The sequence below is a fragment of the Python bivittatus genome, unplaced genomic scaffold, assembly GCF_059951505.1.
Source record: "Python bivittatus isolate LINGU-HERP-01145 unplaced genomic scaffold, Pbiv_v1 ctg000180_np1212, whole genome shotgun sequence".
Classification (NCBI taxonomy): Eukaryota; Metazoa; Chordata; class Lepidosauria; order Squamata; family Pythonidae; genus Python; species Python bivittatus.
The window spans coordinates 5,281,495-5,299,283 of NW_028277047.1; the positions used below are offsets into that span (position 1 = coordinate 5,281,495).

Below are 17,789 nucleotides of genomic sequence, written 5' to 3' on the forward strand. Positions count from 1 at the left end.
TCTCCTCTTTCACCCTCATCAAGAGGCTCTTTAGTTCTTCTTCACTTTCTGCCATTAGGGTGGTATCGTCCACATATCTGAGGTTGTTGATGATTCTCCCTGCAATCTTAATTCCGGCTTGTGATTCTTCCAGCCTGGCATTTCTCATGATGTACTCTGCATATAGGTTAAATAAGCAGGGTGACAGTATACAACCTTGTCGTACACCTTTCCCTATTTTGAACCAATCGGTTGTTCCATGACCGGTTCTAACTGTTGCTTCTTGGCCGGCATACAGATTTCTCAGGAGACAGGTAAGGTGGTCTGGTATTCCCATCTTTTTAAGAATTTGCCACAGTTTGTTGTGATCCACACAATCAAAGGCTTTTGCATAGTCAATGAAGCAGAAGTAGATATTTTTCTGGAACTCTCGTGCTTTCTCCATGATCCAGCGAATGTTGGCGATTTGATCTCTAGTTCCTCTGCCTCTTCGAAACCCAGCTTGTACATCCGGTAGTTCTCGGTTCATGTATTGCTGAAGCCTAGCTTGTAGGATTTTGAGCATAACCTTGCTAGCATGTGAAATGAGTGCAATTGTGCGATAGTTTGAGCATTCTTTGGCGTTGCCCTTCTTTGGAATTGGAATGTAAACTGACCTTTTCCAATCCCGTGGCCACTGTTGCGTTTTCCAAACTTGCTGGCATATTGAGTGCAGCACTTTAACACCATCATCTTTTAGTATTTTAAATAACTCAGCTGGAATACTGTCATCTCCACTAGCTTTGTTGTTAGCAATGCTTCCTAAGGCCCACTTGACTTCACTCTCTAGGATGTCTGGCTCAAGGTCAGTGATCACACCAGCGTGGACATCAGGGACATTAAGATCTTTCTTGTATAGTTCTTCTGTGTATTCTTGCCACCTCTTCTTAATCTCTTCTGCTTCTGTTAGGTCCCTGCCTTTTTTGTCCTTTATCATGCCCATCTTTGCACTAAACGTTCCTTTGATATCTCCAATTTTCTTGTAGAGATCTCTAGTCTTCCCCATTCTATTGTTTTCCTCAATTTCTTTGCATTATTTCATTTAAGAAGGCCTTCTTATCTCTCCTTGCTATTCTCTGGAAATCTGCATTCAGTTGCTTATATCTTTCCCTTTCACCCTTGCTTTTCGCATTCCTTCTTTCCACAGCTATTTGTAAAGCCTCATCAGACAGCCATTTTGCTTTCTTGCATTTCTTTTTCTTTGGGATGGTTTTAGTTGCTGCCTCCTGTACAATGTTACGGACCTCCGTCCATAGTTCTTCAGGCACTCTGTCTACCAAATCTAATCCTCTAAATCTATTCATCACCTTCACTGTGTACTCACAAGGAATATGATCTAAGTCATACCTGAGTGGTCTAGTGGTTTTCCCTACATTCTTCAATTTAAGCCTAAATTTTGCAGTAAGAAGCTCATGATCTGAGCCACAGTCAGCTCCTGGTCTTGTTTTTGCTGTCTGTATAGAGCTTCTCCATCTTTGGCTGCAAAGTATATAATCAATCTGGTTTCGGTATTGACCATCTGGTGATGTCCATGTGTAGAGTCGTCTCTTGTGTTGTTGGAAAAGAGTGTTTGCTATGACTAGCTTGTTCTCTTGACAGAACTCTATTAGCCTTTGCCCTGCTTCATTTTGTACTCCAAGGCCAAATTTGCCTGTTATTCCGATTACTCCTTGACTTCCTACTTTAGCATTCCAATCCCCTATGATGAAAAGGACATCTTTTTTTGGTGCTAGTTCTAGAAGGTGTTGTAGGTCTTCATAGAAGCGGTCAACTTCAGCTTCTTCAGCATCAGTGGTTGGGGCATAGACTTGGATGACTGTGATGTTGAATGGTTTGCCTTGGATACGCATTGAGATCATTCTGTCGTTTTTGAGGTTGTACCCCATTACTGCCTTTCCCACTCTCTTATTCACTATGAGTGCAACTCCATTTCTTCTAAGGGTTTCTTGCCCACAGTAGTAGATATAATGGTCACCCGAATTAAATTCACCCATTCCCGTCCATTTCAGTTCGCTGATTCCCAAGATGTCGACGTTCAATCTTGTCATCTCATGTTTGACCACATCCAGCTTGCCTTGGCTCATAGATCTTACATTCCAGGTACCTATACAATATTGTTCTTTACAGCATCGGACCTTCTTTTCGCTTCCAGATACATCCACAGCTGAACGTCCTTTCGGCTTTGGCCCAGCCGCTTCACTCTTTCTGGAGCTGCTTGGAATTGCCCTCCGCTCTTCCCCAGTAGTATATTGGACACCTTCCGACCTGAGGGGCTCATCTTCCGGCGTCATATCTTTTAGCCTTTTGACATTGTCCATGGGGTTTTCTTGGCAAGGATCCTGGAGTGGGTTGCCATTTCCTTCTCCAGTGGACCACATTTTGTCAGAACTCTCTGTCATGACCTGTCCGTCTTGGGTGGCCCTGCACGGTATAGCTCATGGCTTCACTGAGTTACGCAAGCCCCTTCGCCACGACAAGGCAGTGATCCATGAAGGGGAAGCCACCAGAGGGCAGCCCTTTCCCACTCTTTGGAAAAACTGTTCTTTGTTATTCATCTGCCTGCACCCTGAGAAGTCCCTGAGCAGAAAATACACAGACGCACACAGACACAACACATTACTTCATTACACAGAAGACAATACAGTTGCCTTCTACAGCCACTGCTGGACAAGGGCTAGGAAAGAATTCTACATGCTCTACCTATGTTGTCTTTGTTCTGCTTAGAAGTTTCTTTCCCTTCCTCCTGTGTTTTTTGCCACCCTTGGAATAATGATATGTGGCACTCTTTGGGAAAGCTCTAATTGAGCAAGCAAGCAGTGCAAGATGAGGATGTGGGAGGAAGGAAAGAAAGAAGGGAGGGAAGAAGGGAAGAAGGGAAGAAGGGAAGAGAGAGAGGAAAGGGAGGGAGGGAGGGAGGGAGGGAGGAAGGAAGGAAGGAAGGAAGGAAGGAAGGAAGGAAGGAAGGAAGGAAGGAAGGAAGGAAGGAAGGAAGGAAGGAAAACAAAGAGGGAAAGGGAAGAAAGAAGATAAATACAGGGAGGAGCAGAAACCAAAAGGCATGCACGATTATATCTGTAGATGGTTTGCAGAGGTACTGTGGGCCCTACACCTGCATTTAGGATTATTTGCAATAAGAAGAATTCAGAATGAGTGTTCAGAGCATCATGAGTAAAAAATCTCATTTTATTGGAAGGAAATTAGAATGATTTTCAGGCATGGATCATCTGCAGATAAATCATGATTGACTTCAGCTATTTGCATTCCATTGCAGAAAGGTAGATTTTTTTCCCAAAGAGAATTCCTTTTCTTCTCTTTTTCAAATGCAGGTGCTTACATTTTGGAGGCCCAGAAACTCTGACGCAGCAAATCCTCAACCACCACATAACCTTTAGGTGTATAATTCAAGGACCTCCAGCTAATCAAATGGTCAGAAAGGGAGCCATCATTCCAGACCAACTTCATTTCATCAGAGGTCAAGACCCGGGGCCACATGTTTACGTCTGCAATTTCCCCCACAAAGGATTGGTTGACGTCAAACCCCCCTCCGAAGGAATCCTGGTCCTGCCCCAGAATGATTGATGCCACGTTGCTTATGGCATAACCTTTTCTCATGCCCATTCTGGGGAGAGGTTGCCCATCCAGCCACAACCCTACCAACCCATTGCTAGAGTCCCAAGACATACAGATGTGCTCCCAGCTTGGTTTCTCCTTCTCAGGAACCGTGTAAGTTACTACCGAGCCACCTATATGAAGAGCATACTGGTTGGATTTCGACTTGTAAATAAGCAAATCGTTGTCGCTGGACTTGGTGGCGTAAGAGAAGATGCCACAGGCACGGGACAGGAGGGAATAGTATCTCAGGCAGACGGTGACCTTGGTCAAGGGCTGCTGAAGGGGGACATCCAGGACCACAGCGGCAGTGTTAGAAGCTTCCGGGAAAACAAAGACCTTGTTCTGGAGATCTGGAAGGAGACAGAAAACATCTTCTCTGTTAGCAGGACATTTTATTTTTATTTTTATTTATTTATTTGACTTGTCCCCGCCCATCTCCCCACAACGGGGAACTCTGGGCGGCTTACAACAGACTAAAAACAGAAATACAATTAAAATTTATAAAAACCCGACATTACAAAAATAAAAAAGCTAAAAAATCCAAGAGGCCAATAGGGGCCACACTAGGCCGCTAAGGGGCCAGCCAACCCCATTTCTGATATCCTCCCTCCCTGCCCCAGGCCAGATGGCAGAGCCAGGTCTTCAAATCCCTCCGAAAGGCCTGGAGTGAGGGGGCTTGTCTCACCTCCGGGGGCAAGATGTTCCAAAGGCGGGGGCCACAGCAGAGAAGGCCCGCCTTCTGGACCCCGCTAATCGAAGTTCTTTTACCGCGGGGATCAGGAGCATGCCCTCTCTGTGAGATCAGGTGGGACGGGTTGAGATCGTGGGGGCAAGGCGGTCCTTCAGGTAACCTGGCCCCATGCCATGTAGGGCTTTAAAGGTGATAACCAACACCTTGAATTGGACCCGGAAGCAAACCGGTATCCAATGCAGCTCATGGAGCAGAGTTGTTATATGGGTCCTTCTTCGGGCCCCAAAAATTGCTCGCGCGGCCGCATTCTGGACCAGCTGAAGCTTCCGGATATTCTTCAAGGGTAGCCCCATGTAGAGTGCATTGCAGCAGTCTATCTGGGAGATAACAAGGGCATGAGTGACTGTTCGCAGGGCATCCCGATCCAGGAAAGGGCATAACTGGTGCACAACCCGGAGCTGTGCAAAAGCCCTCCTGGCCACGGCTGCCACCTGCTCTGTGAGCAGGAGCCGTGAGTCCAGGAGGACCCCCAAATTACGCACTGGGTCTGTCTGGGGCAGTGCCACCCCATCCAAGACCAACGATGACAACGTCCCGGATACAGAGGAGCCATTGACCCACAGCCACTCCATCTTGCCAGGGTTCAGCTGGAGCCTGTTGTTCCCCATCCAGACCCTCACAGCCCCCAGGCACTGCACAAGGGCGGTCACGGCATCACTTACCTCACCAGGGATGGAGATATATCATTGAGTATCATCAGCATACTGATGATACCTCACTGCATGATGACGGATGATCTCGCCCAGCGGTTTCATGTAGATGTTGAAAAGGAGTGGAGAGAGAACCGAACCCTGTGGCGCTCCACAAAGGAGGGGCCGAGGATGGGACCTCTTGCTCCCTATCACCACCGATTGGGACCGGCCCCGGAGAAAGGAGGCGAACCAGCACAAGACTGTGCCGCCCACCCCCATATCCCTGAGCCGTCCCAGTAGGATACCGTAGTCGACGGTATCGAACGCCGCTGAGAGATCAAGGAGAGCAAGGATGGTCGCACTCCCACCATCCCGCTCCCGCCAGAGATCACCCATAAGCGCGACCAATGCCGTTTCCGTTCCATAGCCGGGCCTGAAACCTGACTGATAAGGGTCCAGATAATCCGTTTCCTCCAGGACCCTTTGGAGCTGCGAAGCCACCACTTTCTCAACCACCTTCCCCAAGAAGGGGAGGTGGGAGACTGGACAAAAGTTGTCCAGTACAATAGGATCCAGGGAGGGCTTCTTGAGGAAGGGGTGCACCAACGCCTCTTTAAAGGGTGCTGGAAACACTCCCTCCTGCAAGGATGCCTGGATCCAACCACATGTCCCCTCCTGAGCTGCTTTCACCAGCCAGGAGGGGCATGGGTCCAGATGGCAAGTGGTGGCCCTCACAGTCCGGAGGATCCTGTCCACTTCCTCAGGAACCACAGGATCAAATCGTTCCCAGCTAAGTAGGCAAGGACGATCCCCTGGTATCTCCCCAGACCCTGCACCACGCTCGGAGTCCAACTTGGAATGAATCCGAGCGATTTTATCCTGCAGGTGCTCCGCAAATTCCTCCGTGCGGCCCTGCAAATGAACCACCACATCCCCCTTACCAAGGAGGGACCTGATGATCCCAAACAGGACCGCCGGGCGGCACTCTGCAGATGCAATAAGGGCGGAGAAGTGCCTTACATGCCTCAGATTGTGTAGGGGTTCATGAGGGAGAGTTGCTACCAACGCAATGGTCAGATAAGAGTGGCCTGAGCCCGGGCCAAGAAAGTAACTTGGGAAAACGTGTCTGACAAGCCCCTCCCTAGCTCACACAAAGAGGGGGGAGGAGGAGCGCATTCAGACTTGCAAGATTCTGCTACTACAGCTGTGACAGTAAAGGTAGTCCTGACCCACACGGCATTGGTTACTTACTCTAGTCTACTTGTAGGGTTGACAGATCACTTCTAAGGTTGCTCTGGCCACCACTTCCTGCTTGTAGGTGTCCCAAAGGTGGGTAGTTGGCCATTGGAGATGAGGGGGTGGATCCTGGAAGTCCACCATGTCCTCCTTAGTGCCCTCAAATGTGCTAACACTACATCTCCAGGTTCTCACACAACTTCCTTAGTGAGAGCAGAAACCCTGAGGCTGAATTCACACAACATGAAAAGCTTGGTTAGCCTTACTCTTAGTTTGGGCTTGGTTTAGTTTTTTGCTACTATGTACCTTGTGTGAATCCAGCCAAACTGGTTAATGTATTGCATAGATCCCAAAACTGGAGTTATTTCAGCACCCTGTTATACAATGCCCAAAGGAAGCTATTGGATTGCTGGATTAAATGACTCAATTAATTTACTCAGGTTTTGATGTGATCTCACCCCAAGTTCTTTAGGTTCAATTTACTTTTTGGAGCAAAAAAACCCCATCACACCAGAAAAGGTAGAATGCAGCCTCTGTATGGCTGAGTCCAAATTTGAACACATCTGACTGCAGGCAAGGTTTAATTTGATTTCACAAAGATCGTGTTTGCACTCTTATTGAATCACTTTTCATCGTAAAGCACATTACACTCTTCTACTTTGCATTTCACCACTTCTATTATGGTGAAAAAGTTGCCACTTTAAATTCTAACTCAAATTTCAGTCTGTTTTTCATATGACCTCTGCCTAATTTTAAATTTATGCTCTTTATAACGTTGATGGTAACTTAATTTTATGGCCTCTGTGCCTTACTTTATGCTGGGTAAAGCAGGCCACATGGAAGCGAAACCGAGGCTAAACCTGGACTTGAAAAAGAAGGAAGTGTGGCATTTCCACTTTAAAGATGAATATCAAGATTTGGGGTTGTGCTTCGTACACTCCTTTTAGTACAGGGGGGGAAATTTCTCAACAGCCACTCCAGGCCACGTAGCTAACTCCTGTACTTTGCAATCCTTGCTGGAAATATTGCTATAAAGTGGCCAAGGAACGAGTGATAAGAGCCGCTGAGATTTTAAAAAAGATTTTGGGTGGGAGGAGAGAGTCCATCACCTCTTCCAATGTCCAGAGGTAACCCTGATGTTACTTGCTGTTGATCTTCGGATTCACCAGTGGAGAAACTATGTTTTTGTCCTGGTCCCCTGGGGTGCTGGACGGGGAGGGATAGTGGGGAAGGCGTTGGACTCTGAGTGGGAGACCCACGTTCAGGTCCCCCCTTGGCCCTTGAAACTCTTGGAGGACACCAGGACACCTTCTCCTTCTCAGCCAAGAACAGGCTGGTTCAGTGGGGAAGATGGAGGGCCAGGAGTTCAGGTCTCCCCTTAGTCATGAAACCGCCTGGGGGTTGGCCCAGCCCCTCTCTTAGCTTAACCCACCTCAGAAGCATGTTGTGGGGGAATCACCCCACTGACAAACACGCTCTACCCTTCCCCATGAAGAGGAGCTCCAACAGCCCCATTGGCAGCAATGCCAAGCAGATTTCGCCCAGCTTCTGGAGACCACGGGACCCTGAATGAACAGGTGGGGCTGCCCTTGCGCTGGGTTTAAGCCTCACCTTCTTGACTGAAGGATCCTGACAGGCAGGCGAGGATAAGAAGGAAGGAAGGAAGGAGGACCATCTTGGTGGAGAATGGAGGAACCGGCTGGTCACGGGGACTCCAGACAGCCTCTTCTGCCGATTTTCTTGGGTGCGCAGCAGAGTCTTCCTTGCAGGTCCAAACCAATTCTTGAAATGGTGAAACTCTGTGGTATTTATCTTGAACTTAGAACAAGGGGCAGGATTAACTGTAACTTTCGTTCTGGGAGTTTCTCCAGGAAATAGTTTACATTGTACCATGCTTTATAGTGGACATAACATGCTAGTAAACTAATACATGTGTATAGATATATTGGGAGGGCATGCTCAATTTTTTTTTTTAATTGATAAGATGCACAATCAAAACAGTTTGGAGAGAACTTCTGTTGAGTTTTGCTCGGCTCTCTAACATGTCCCTGTGTTGGCATGGAGGCTCCCCAGTTGCCATTTTTGGGGCGTTCTGGTTTGGGAAGTTCCTTTTACGGTCAGAAAACGTCCAGAGGAAGACGGGTGGAGAAAGAGAGGGAGTGTTTAAGTTCTGTCAGGGGGTTTTCTCTTGTGCTTTGAAACACTCTGCTATTCAGGTATAAAGCAAAGGTCATCTTGCCATTTCCTGTTTTGTCCCCAGGTCCTTTCACAAAGGTGGAGTAGAGGAGTTTTGCAGGTGGCCTTGAAGAAGGAATTCCTCCCTCCCCTTCCAACCAAACTACAGGACACGGGAGCAAGTCTGAACCACGCATTGGACCCTCTGAGAGGTCTGGGGGCCAAGAGTGACAGCAGGTGTCAAGCACTAGGTTTCCTCTGCCCTATTTGTCACTGAGCCGGGAAAGGAATGGGGTGTGAGGAAGCAGGAAGAAAAAGATGAGAGGAAGGAAGGAAGGAAGGAAGGAAGGAAGGAAGGAAGGAAGGAAGGAAGGAAGGAAGGAAGGAAGGAAGGAAAGAGAGCTGGAAAGGGGAGGGAGGGAGGGAGGAAGGAAGGAAGGAAGGAAGGAAGGAAGGAAGGAAGGAAGGAAGGAAGGAAGGAAGGAAGGAAGGAAGGAAGGAAGGAAGGAGGGAGGGAGGGAAAGAAGGATGGAAGAGAGAGAAGGAAGAGATGGAAGAGAGGCAGGCAGGCAGGCAGGCAGGCATCTGGGGAGGAGGAGGAGGAGGAGGAGGAGGAGGAGGAGGAGGAGGAGGAGGAGACTACAGTTAGGAGCAGAGGCTTGCAAGATTACAGCTAGATTTGGGATCCAGCACCCTCCCCACTCCCTGCGCCCACCTCAGTTGCACATGAGTGGGTAGGAGTTACATTTATGTTCAACCAGCATTTTCTTCTGGTTCCAGTTCTTCTCGCTGGGGCCCTCCTTGTTTTCTTCTCTGTGCATGTCTGCTCCATACGAATCATCCTCAACCCAAAGAATGCCCAAGCTGAGATCCAATGCACAGAAAATGCTGTGCTACGTTGGACTAACAGCACGCCATGCAAGGAAGGGCGGAGGGGAACTTGCTAAGCACAAGAAGGGAGGAGGGTTGCAGGGGAAGCCTGTGGCTGCCACGCCATTCTGGTTTCCAAATCACAATTTTAATGATTGGGAAAGGACCATGCTTGTTTCAAAGACTGAGTATGAAATAGCATTGTGTACAAATGATGAACATGAAAATGAATAAACTTTTACTGAAATTTGAAACAGAAGAAGGTGTTAAGGAATGTATGATAAAGGGGGCTAAAAGTTTTGGTTATAATATACAGATGTCATAATGGGAAAATGTGTGGATGAAAGGATGAAAATTTACATCGTGTTATAATCTTCAAGAGAATGGTTATAAAATGAGGTACCGTTGGTCTATGCCACTAGAGAAATTGTCTAAAATGTATAAAGGCGCTTCAAATGTACGTTGGAAATGTGAACAACAAGAAGGGACATTTTATCCTGTTTGGTGGAGATGTAAAAAAGCGAGAAAATTCTGGATTCAGATACATACATTGATTCAGAGGATTTTAAAGATGGAAACATGAAAACCTCTTTTGGACTTTTTGCATGAAACAAACAAAAATATGAACGTATGATTTATGATTTTGATGATTAGATAGAATAGATTATAGAAAGAAGAGAGTTATGTTGTAACCACAGAGTAAGAGGTAAATTTATAATTGTACTTAAAACTGCTGTGAAGAAATCCGAAGCAACTTCTTTATATCTTTCTTTTTGTTTCTACTTTACTTTTTTCTTTTCTTGCACTTTTAGCTTTTTCTTTGATTTCTTTCTCCATTTTCTCTTTTTCTCACTTTATATTCATTTGTATTAATTTTATCTTCTTTTTAAAAGATCTTTAATAACATTATACAAAAAAAAAAAGACAGAAAGGATAATGTTTGGAGAAAACGTTGCACTGAAACTCTCTGACCAATACAAAGATCAAACATGTCTACCTCTTTTGAAAACAAAAGCCAGGATTCTTCTCTGTTGATTTTCTAAGATGCTGTATTCAGAGTTTGATTTGACTTATCTCAGGGTGCGTTTCCATGGGTGCCATCCCATTGAATGGACAATGAGGAAAAACGATCTAAGGACCATTGCTGGTGGTGAACTAGTTTAACTTTGCACGTACCCTTAAGAGGGAACCTCTAGATCTGCTAAAGGAAAGTGGAAAAAAAAAAGAATAAGATAGCAACATTGTTACTGTCACACATCCAATTATGCAACAACTGGAAAGCATCTTTAATAAAAATGCTGGGTCTTTCCTTGCGGGCCTTGTCTCGTATTAATTAGATGGTTTACTGTGACATCCTGAACTTCCTTGTTTCTCTTCTGGGTGGCATTCTGGGCCACACATTGATCTCAGAATGCATATTTGGTTTCTATTCCTATTTAATTTCTATTTCAAGAAGGTATATTTCAAGAGGAAAGGTCGCTAATGGAACGTCTTCGTAAAAATCCCTAAACAGACTCTAAACAATGGTGCAACGTGAGCAATGAAGCAACAGCGAAGGAGACACAAGGAAGCTGGAGTTTTTTGGAATGCAATATCTCAATTTTTATTAGGTGGATGATCAAGATGTAAAATCTCTGAGGCTCACACCACTGGAGACAGGAAGGGCTTCAGAACAACGTAACCCTTGATTTTGTAGCTGCAGGATCTCCAGCTAATGCTGGCCTTGTAAGCAAAAAGACTGCGCTTAAGAAAAGCTATCTCTCGGGGTGACAGAACCCAGTTGAATAGATAAACATCTGTGAGTTCCCCTACAAAGGATTCCTTGATATCAAATCCACCCCCCATGGTATCTTGATCCTGGCCGAGGACGATGGAAGCATTTGGACTTATAACGTAGTCCTTCAAAATTCCCTTGCGGGGCAAAGGGATACCATTCAGCCACAGCTCTGCTAGCCCCGTGGAGGAATCCCACGCCAGACAGGTGTGCTCCCACCCAAATTTAGTGGCTGGAATGTTAAAGGCCACGTTGGACCGTCCCAAATAAAGCACGTATTGAGTGGGGCTGGCCTTGTGGATGAGGATATCATTGTCGCTCGCCTGGGTAGCATAAGAGAAAGTGGAGTAAGGGCGAGTCAAGTCTGTGTACACCCTCTGGCATACGGTGAAGCTGGTCAGTGGCTCTTGAAGGCAGGATTGCACCACCACGTGGGCAGTGTCGGAGGCCTCCGGAAAAACAAAGACTTGTTCTTGAGATCTGGGGATGGAGAGAAGAACTGCTTTTCTGTTTTGTTCTTAAGAAAACTCATGCATTTACAGTATTATACTTGTTCTAGCACCCTTGGATTCTGTAATCTGCTGTAAGCAGGCAATAATCCAGGATGAATATCTATTCAAATGTTTAAGGACCAAGACAGATAATCCATGATTGATTCACGTCCCATCTAGGTGAGGTCAACACTTCTCAGGAGCCTCTTTTTCTGGTTAGCCATCTGGAGAGACGCTTCAAAGCCGCCAGGAGGAATCTCTGCTCAATGCATGTTAATGCTAGGGCAGTGTTGGGCTTCAGGGTTTGGTGACCGTGGTCTAGGCAACAGACTTCCAGGACCACAGTCACTAAACCCTGAAGCCCAACACCGCCCAACAGATACTGGCCGTGAAACCCTACACCAGTATTTCATTTTAATACTTATTTGGAAACTCAACCCAGAAATGAATCTAGCCACAATTGTCACAGCTTGGATGCAACCCAACTATTCTAGGCCAACACCACCCTGCTCAATGCTTGCTCCTTGGAGTAGGGGTCAGAGTCAAGAAAACCACATGAACGTGCCCTTGTAGACACCTGGAATCGAACTTAACTCAAGGGTAGCATTCCCTTTTTGGGGTGATCCTTCCACTCCATTTAGACTCATAAACACAACTGTTTAGTGGATGCAACAGGACATCTTGGGGGGGCAATCTCCCTTGTCAAGATGACACCCACCTTTCTGAGCCAAAGCCCCCAACAAGGTGGCCAGGATGAGGAGAAAAGGATGGAGAGTCTCCATGCTGAAGGTCAGGTCAGAAGTGGAGGTCTCCTGGATGGATCTCTTCCACAGATGTCTCTCGTCCTGCAACGGCTTTGCAGTTGTGAACATCCAAAATGCTCGTGTGAAATTTATATTTGGTTGGAGAGAATTTGGTCGGCCAGATTTTCTTGTCTGGCTGGTTATGAAAACTCGGGAATGAGTTTTCCCACTAAGGGACATTCCTCAGAAATCGATAAAATTCTCATTTTCTTATAGTGACGTCAAGTCAGGCAATAAAGTCACTTGCAGTATAAAACCATGTTTGTGCCCGCCAACGTGCTTTACAATCTACTTCATTAGTTTTAAGCTTTTAAAAACTAATTTAGCTTCCCCCCCCACCCCCCCGTTCTACTCCTTGTAGATAAAATGTTTGGCAGCCTGCGTCATTTTATTTACCTCTGTTGATTTTCTGGAAAATGTTTCTATACCTTACCTTGAGCCTCGTAACGATTTAACAAGAATTGCATAAAATGCTGGTCGGTGATTGTAATAAAGATAATTCTGGTTCCCTTCCCCACTTTTGGAAAAAAACTGGAGGAGGAAAGTTGTAGCCATGCACTGTACTTTTAGTGTATTGTTTGTACAACATTGTCGTCGTTGTTGTTATTGTTATTTCTATGCTATTCTTCTACAAATGACTCTAAGGCCACATGATGAATGTTTACGGACAGCCCATAGTTAAGAACGAAGCCTATTGTAGCAAAATTTGAGTTACATACACAATGGTTCAAGTCAAATCCACAATGGTTCGAGTTCATTACCCAATACTACTTATACAATATGATGCAATAAGACTGTTCTGACTTACGTACAAATTCGACTTAAGGACAGACCTTGGGAACAGAACTCGTTCTTAAGCGGGGACTACCTGTATTTGCAAGCAAGGAAACAGATTGCCTAATTTCTTTTATTGCAATGATCTCATGAACCCCCGCCCCCCCGTCAATGGCCACACGAGTCATCTTCAAGGGCAGCCCCAGGGGACGCGTGTTACAGTAGTCTGAGCATAAGGTGAATGGGGGGGGGGGGCGGTTCTAGTCAGCCCTCTTGTAGCAAAGAGAAAAGGTGCAATTCCCTTCCCCAAGGAAAGCCATATACTTTCTATTGATGTAGAGTGGTTAAAAAAGGGAAGAAGAAACATTCATGGCATCATGAATAACAGCGTATTTTATTGGAAGGAAATGAGAATGATTTTCAGGCGTGGATCATCTGCAGATAAATCATTATCGACTCTACTTGGGCTATTTGCATTCCATTGCAGAAAAATAGATTTTTTTCCCAAAGAGAATTCCTTTTCTTCTCTTTTTCAAATGCAGGTGCTTACATTTTGGAGGCCCAGAAACTCTGACGCAGCAAATCCTCAACCACCACATAACCTTTAGGTGTATAATTCAAGGACCTCCAGCTAATCAAATGGTCAGAAAGGGAGCCATCATTCCAGACCAACTTCATTTCATCAGAGGTCAAGACCCGGGGCCACATGTTTACGTCTGCAATTTCCCCCACAAAGGATTGGTTGACGTCAAACCCCCCTCCGAAGGAATCCTGGTCCTGCCCCAGAATGATTGATGCCACGTTGCTTATGGCATAACCTTTTCTCATGCCCATTCTGGGGAGAGGTTGCCCATCCAGCCACAACCCTACCAACCCATTGCTAGAGTCCCAAGACATACAGATGTGCTCCCAGCTTGGTTTCTCCTTCTCAGGAACCGTGTAAGTTACTACCGAGCCACCTATATGAAGAGCATACTGGTTGGATTTCGACTTGTAAATAAGCAAATCGTTGTCGCTGGACTTGGTGGCGTAAGAGAAGATGCCACAGGCACGGGACAGGAGGGAATAGTATCTCAGGCAGACGGTGACCTTGGTCAAGGGCTGCTGAAGGGGGACATCCAGGACCACAGCGGCAGTGTTAGAAGCTTCCGGGAAAACAAAGACCTTGTTCTGGAGATCTGGAAGGAGACAGAAGACATCTTCTCTGTTAGCAGGACACATGCCTAAGATCGTGTAGGGGTTCACAAGGGAGATAGCTACCTATGCAATGGTCAGATAAGAGTGGCCTGAGCCCGGGCCAAGAAAGTAACTTGGGAAAACATGTCTGACAAGCCCCTTCCTAGCTCACACAAAGAGGGAGGAGGAGTGCATTCAGACTTGCAAGATTCTGCTACTACAGCTGTGACAGTAAAGGTGACAGGCAGGCGAGGATAAGAAGGAAGGAAGGAAGGAAGGAGGACCATCGTGGTGGAAGATGGAGGAACTGGCTGGTCACGGGGACTCCAGACAGCCTCTTCTGCCGATTTTCTTGGGTGCGCAGCAGAGTCTTCCTTGCAGGTCCAAACCAACAGAGCCCTAATAGCCTATAAATCTCATTGATCAATCAATATATAAATAGGCAAACATCTCGAGTTGTGAAACTCTATGATGTTGCTCCGAATTTCCTCTTAAACCTAAAACAAAGACAGGATTACCCATAAGCTTCTTTCTGAGACTTTCTCCAGGAAATGCTTTCTGTTTATGTATTTGCCATGATTCATGTCATCCTCCCCTTTACTGGGCCCGTGTCACATATATGGATTTCCACAGCCCCTCTCAGAATTCTTTGCGATGGCTCCACTGGCTGGGGAATTCTGGGAGGTGATGTCCAGACAGGGGTCTTCAGCACCCAAGGTTCTCAGCAATGGCCATGCTGGCTGGGGAATTCTGGGAGCCGAAAGCTCCCCAGCTGGCATTACCCACTTTGGGGAAGGCAGAACCAAAGTGAGAAGCGGTAATCTTACAAGCGTGACCGCTAATTCTTCAAACCCAATCTAGCCATATTCCAGGAAGAGGGTGGACATCTGGTCCATCTACCAATTCCTTGTCTTTTCCATTCTAAGGTGAGATGAGATTCTTGGACTCCCCCCTCCCTGTACACTAGTATTGTATAGCAGACAGAGCAACAGCACAACCAGTTGGGAGGGGGTGAGCCTCCCCCCTCTCTGGAGAGCTTCAGGAAGAGATGGGATCCAACTAATGGGAACAAACTAGTTCTGGTTTTGCTAGTTCAGCCAGGACTTGGTTTTTGATGGCCACCAAAGATAGCAGTGCACCATGGAACCCCAGAGCCTTCATCTATCCACATAGATAATCCTGGATCACCCCAAAATTAAGAGACATGAACAGCCCGTGCACATACATCCAGACGTCCCCTGGGAAACATAACATCCAAACTCTTTCTTCTCCATCTGAAGGAAAATGAATTTACAACCCAGGTTCTATTTCTAGCACTGCACAGGTAAAGGCCAGTATTCTACCAGCAAAACAGTAATGTTGCATGAGAATCAGATAATCTCTTTAGACATGGGAACCACAATTATTTAGCCAATATTTTGGCTTCGAAGGACTGCCAAGATGAGTCCGCCAGGACCCGATGCCAAAAGCTTTGATTTTTGTTTTCTTTTAGAGTCTCCGGCACCTCTAAGTTTGGAAACGAGGGTGTTTTGCTTTACGCTGGCCCAAAACATGCATTTCTAAAGTTTTAGTGTTTTTGCCCACAAAAAAAGTCCCACGGCTAAAAACTGGCCATTCTGGTGCCGACATTCAGAAAGATGTGCCTGAAGCGTTTGAAGAGCCTAAATGGGATCGGGGCCTCCCTGTTTGGGGAAAATATTTATGCACAGTTTTCAATACCTGATGGACCACGGTCAACGTATCAGCCAGGGGCACCCACAGAGATAATCCCCAACTTCAAAATGGTGGGCGCAACCAGGTGATCAGAGCCCTACCCCTTTTAACGTGCATTGCACGCACTGCGTGCACACTAAAATAGGCGGAGCTTAAATCATCTGATCACACCTGCCATGGCAATCCCTTGGGGTGCAGGAAGAAAAAGTTGAAAATTGCTGTTTAGATTTCTATTTTGAACCTCAAAAAAATTAAGAACGGAATGAAGCGATATTAATATATGAAGGCACCAAAAATGATGCTGAATACGTGGAATAGATTTGGGAAGCACGCTTTCTAAGGTCTATAATATATTCGTACAGTAGTCCATGTATCTTTTTTATTTTGCTTTATTTTATTTTATTGTGGCTTCAAGACTGTCTTGAAGCCGCTGCCTAAATGAGTCTCTGCAGTTTTTTGGCAACATTTAGGGAGATAGTCTGCCCTAGTCTTCTTCCTGGGGATGAGAGAACGGGACTGGTCCAAAGTCACCCAGCTGGCTTTGTGCCTAAGGCAGGACTCGAACTCACAGTCTCCCGGTTTCGAGCCTGATGCCTTTAACTATCCCACCAAACTGGCTCTCTTTTAAATATATTAGAGATGCATGCTCACAGATTTTTTACTGAGAAGGATGAACAATCAAAAAACTTTGGAGACCCTTCATCTAGAACAGTGTTTCTCAACCTCGGCAACTTTTAGACGTGTGGACTTCAACTCCCAGAATTCTCCAGCCAGCATGGAGAATTCTGGGAGTTGAAGTCCTCACGTCTTAAAGTTGCCAAGGTTGAGCAACACTGATCTAGAAAGTAGCAAGGGCTTACGGGAGGAGACTTCAACAGCCACCCAAAACTCAACTGGACCCCAAGTCAAGTTTGGTGAGCCCAACAAAGCCAGTTGGGTAGGGCCAAAGCCCAGAAGGTTGGAAAGAAATGTCCTAGAGGTCCAGATTGAAGACTTGAGGCTTGTCTAAGAGGGTCCCATCCAAATTCATTTGCAAGCAAGCAGAGGGAGGTCCTGCTTGATCATCAGAAGCTTCTTCTGAAGTAGGGACAGCCACACCTCAGGATTAACTAAGCTTCAACTTTCTGAGGCTGGGGCTTGGCACCGATTTTGCTTCCTTCTCAGAATCAGACAAGGAAACTGGACATCATTCAGAAGAGAACATCACCCTCTTTTTAGAAGCCAACCCATTTCACGTTCATAGGCTGCTAAAACCCCCTGAGTTATATTTCTGTATGTCTCCAAGAACGTCATCTTCAATCTCTGAGAAATTATAATCAAAATATTTTCCTGCAGCTAAGGGTTGGCTAAGTTATTAATTTTATTGTTCTTCCAAAGGACCGTGTTTGCAGAGGATTGCAAAACAGATTTTAAAAATGAATTTCTGGAGGAAATCCAGAACCAAAGAATAACACACTCTTGTGAAATGTACGAACAATTTGCATTTTATTTTTAAAGCACTGGCCAATTTTGGTATGCGGGTGTCCTTCAAAAAGTGTCCTTCCTTTTTATCGGAATTCAATCACCTCCTCAAATATTGGTAATCCAACTCCACTGGCTAAGATCTGAAAACTGTGGGTCAACCTCATCAGGTTGGACAAGGTGACCAGACGGTGGGATCTAAAGGAGATACAAGAGTTGTTAAAACCATACAATGGAAGAGAATGGAAAAAGCAGACAGGAACCACAATCAACCTAGGCAGCAGGGCAGTTTGGTAATTCTTT

At 45.9% G+C, this 17,789-nt stretch overlaps 1 protein-coding gene, 1 long non-coding RNA gene and 2 pseudogenes across 2 annotated transcripts; 1 reads left to right on the forward strand and 3 right to left on the reverse strand.

Annotated features, from left to right (window-relative positions):
- Positions 1-3,180: 3,180 nt before the first annotated feature.
- LOC148216370 (serum amyloid P-component-like) lies at positions 3,181-7,960 on the reverse strand. The gene is made up of 2 exons (XM_088137401.1): positions 7,861-7,960; positions 3,181-3,980 (listed from the first exon to the last, which is right to left on the reverse strand). Exons 1-2 carry the CDS (start codon positions 7,922-7,924, stop codon positions 3,349-3,351), a joined length of 696 nt encoding a protein of 231 aa, XP_087993527.1. The 5' UTR covers positions 7,925-7,960; the 3' UTR covers positions 3,181-3,348.
- A 22-nt stretch (positions 7,961-7,982) lies between these two features.
- On the forward strand, positions 7,983-10,083 carry LOC148216371 (uncharacterized). Its single transcript, XR_015795551.1, has 3 exons — positions 7,983-8,053; positions 8,510-8,661; positions 9,205-10,083. It is a non-coding gene; the product is annotated as an uncharacterized LOC148216371 (long non-coding RNA).
- Positions 10,084-10,899: 816 nt separating this feature from the next.
- LOC103059239 (mucosal pentraxin pseudogene) lies at positions 10,900-12,917 on the reverse strand (annotated as a pseudogene).
- Positions 12,918-13,634: 717 nt separating this feature from the next.
- Positions 13,635-14,357, reverse strand: LOC103060510 (serum amyloid P-component pseudogene; annotated as a pseudogene).
- Between the last annotated feature and the right edge of the window lie 3,432 nt (positions 14,358-17,789).

Bases quoted from the DNA above. Each gene is read 5' to 3' on its own strand.
- LOC148216370 (XM_088137401.1), bottom strand. From the start codon at position 7,924: ATGGTCCTCCTTCCTTCCTTCCTTCTTATCCTCGCCTGCCTGTCAGGA. The intron at 3,981-7,860 runs GTGAGGCTTAAA...GTCTCCTTCCAG, and splicing joins AGGATCCTTCAGTCAAGAAG to ATCTCCAGAACAAGGTCTTT.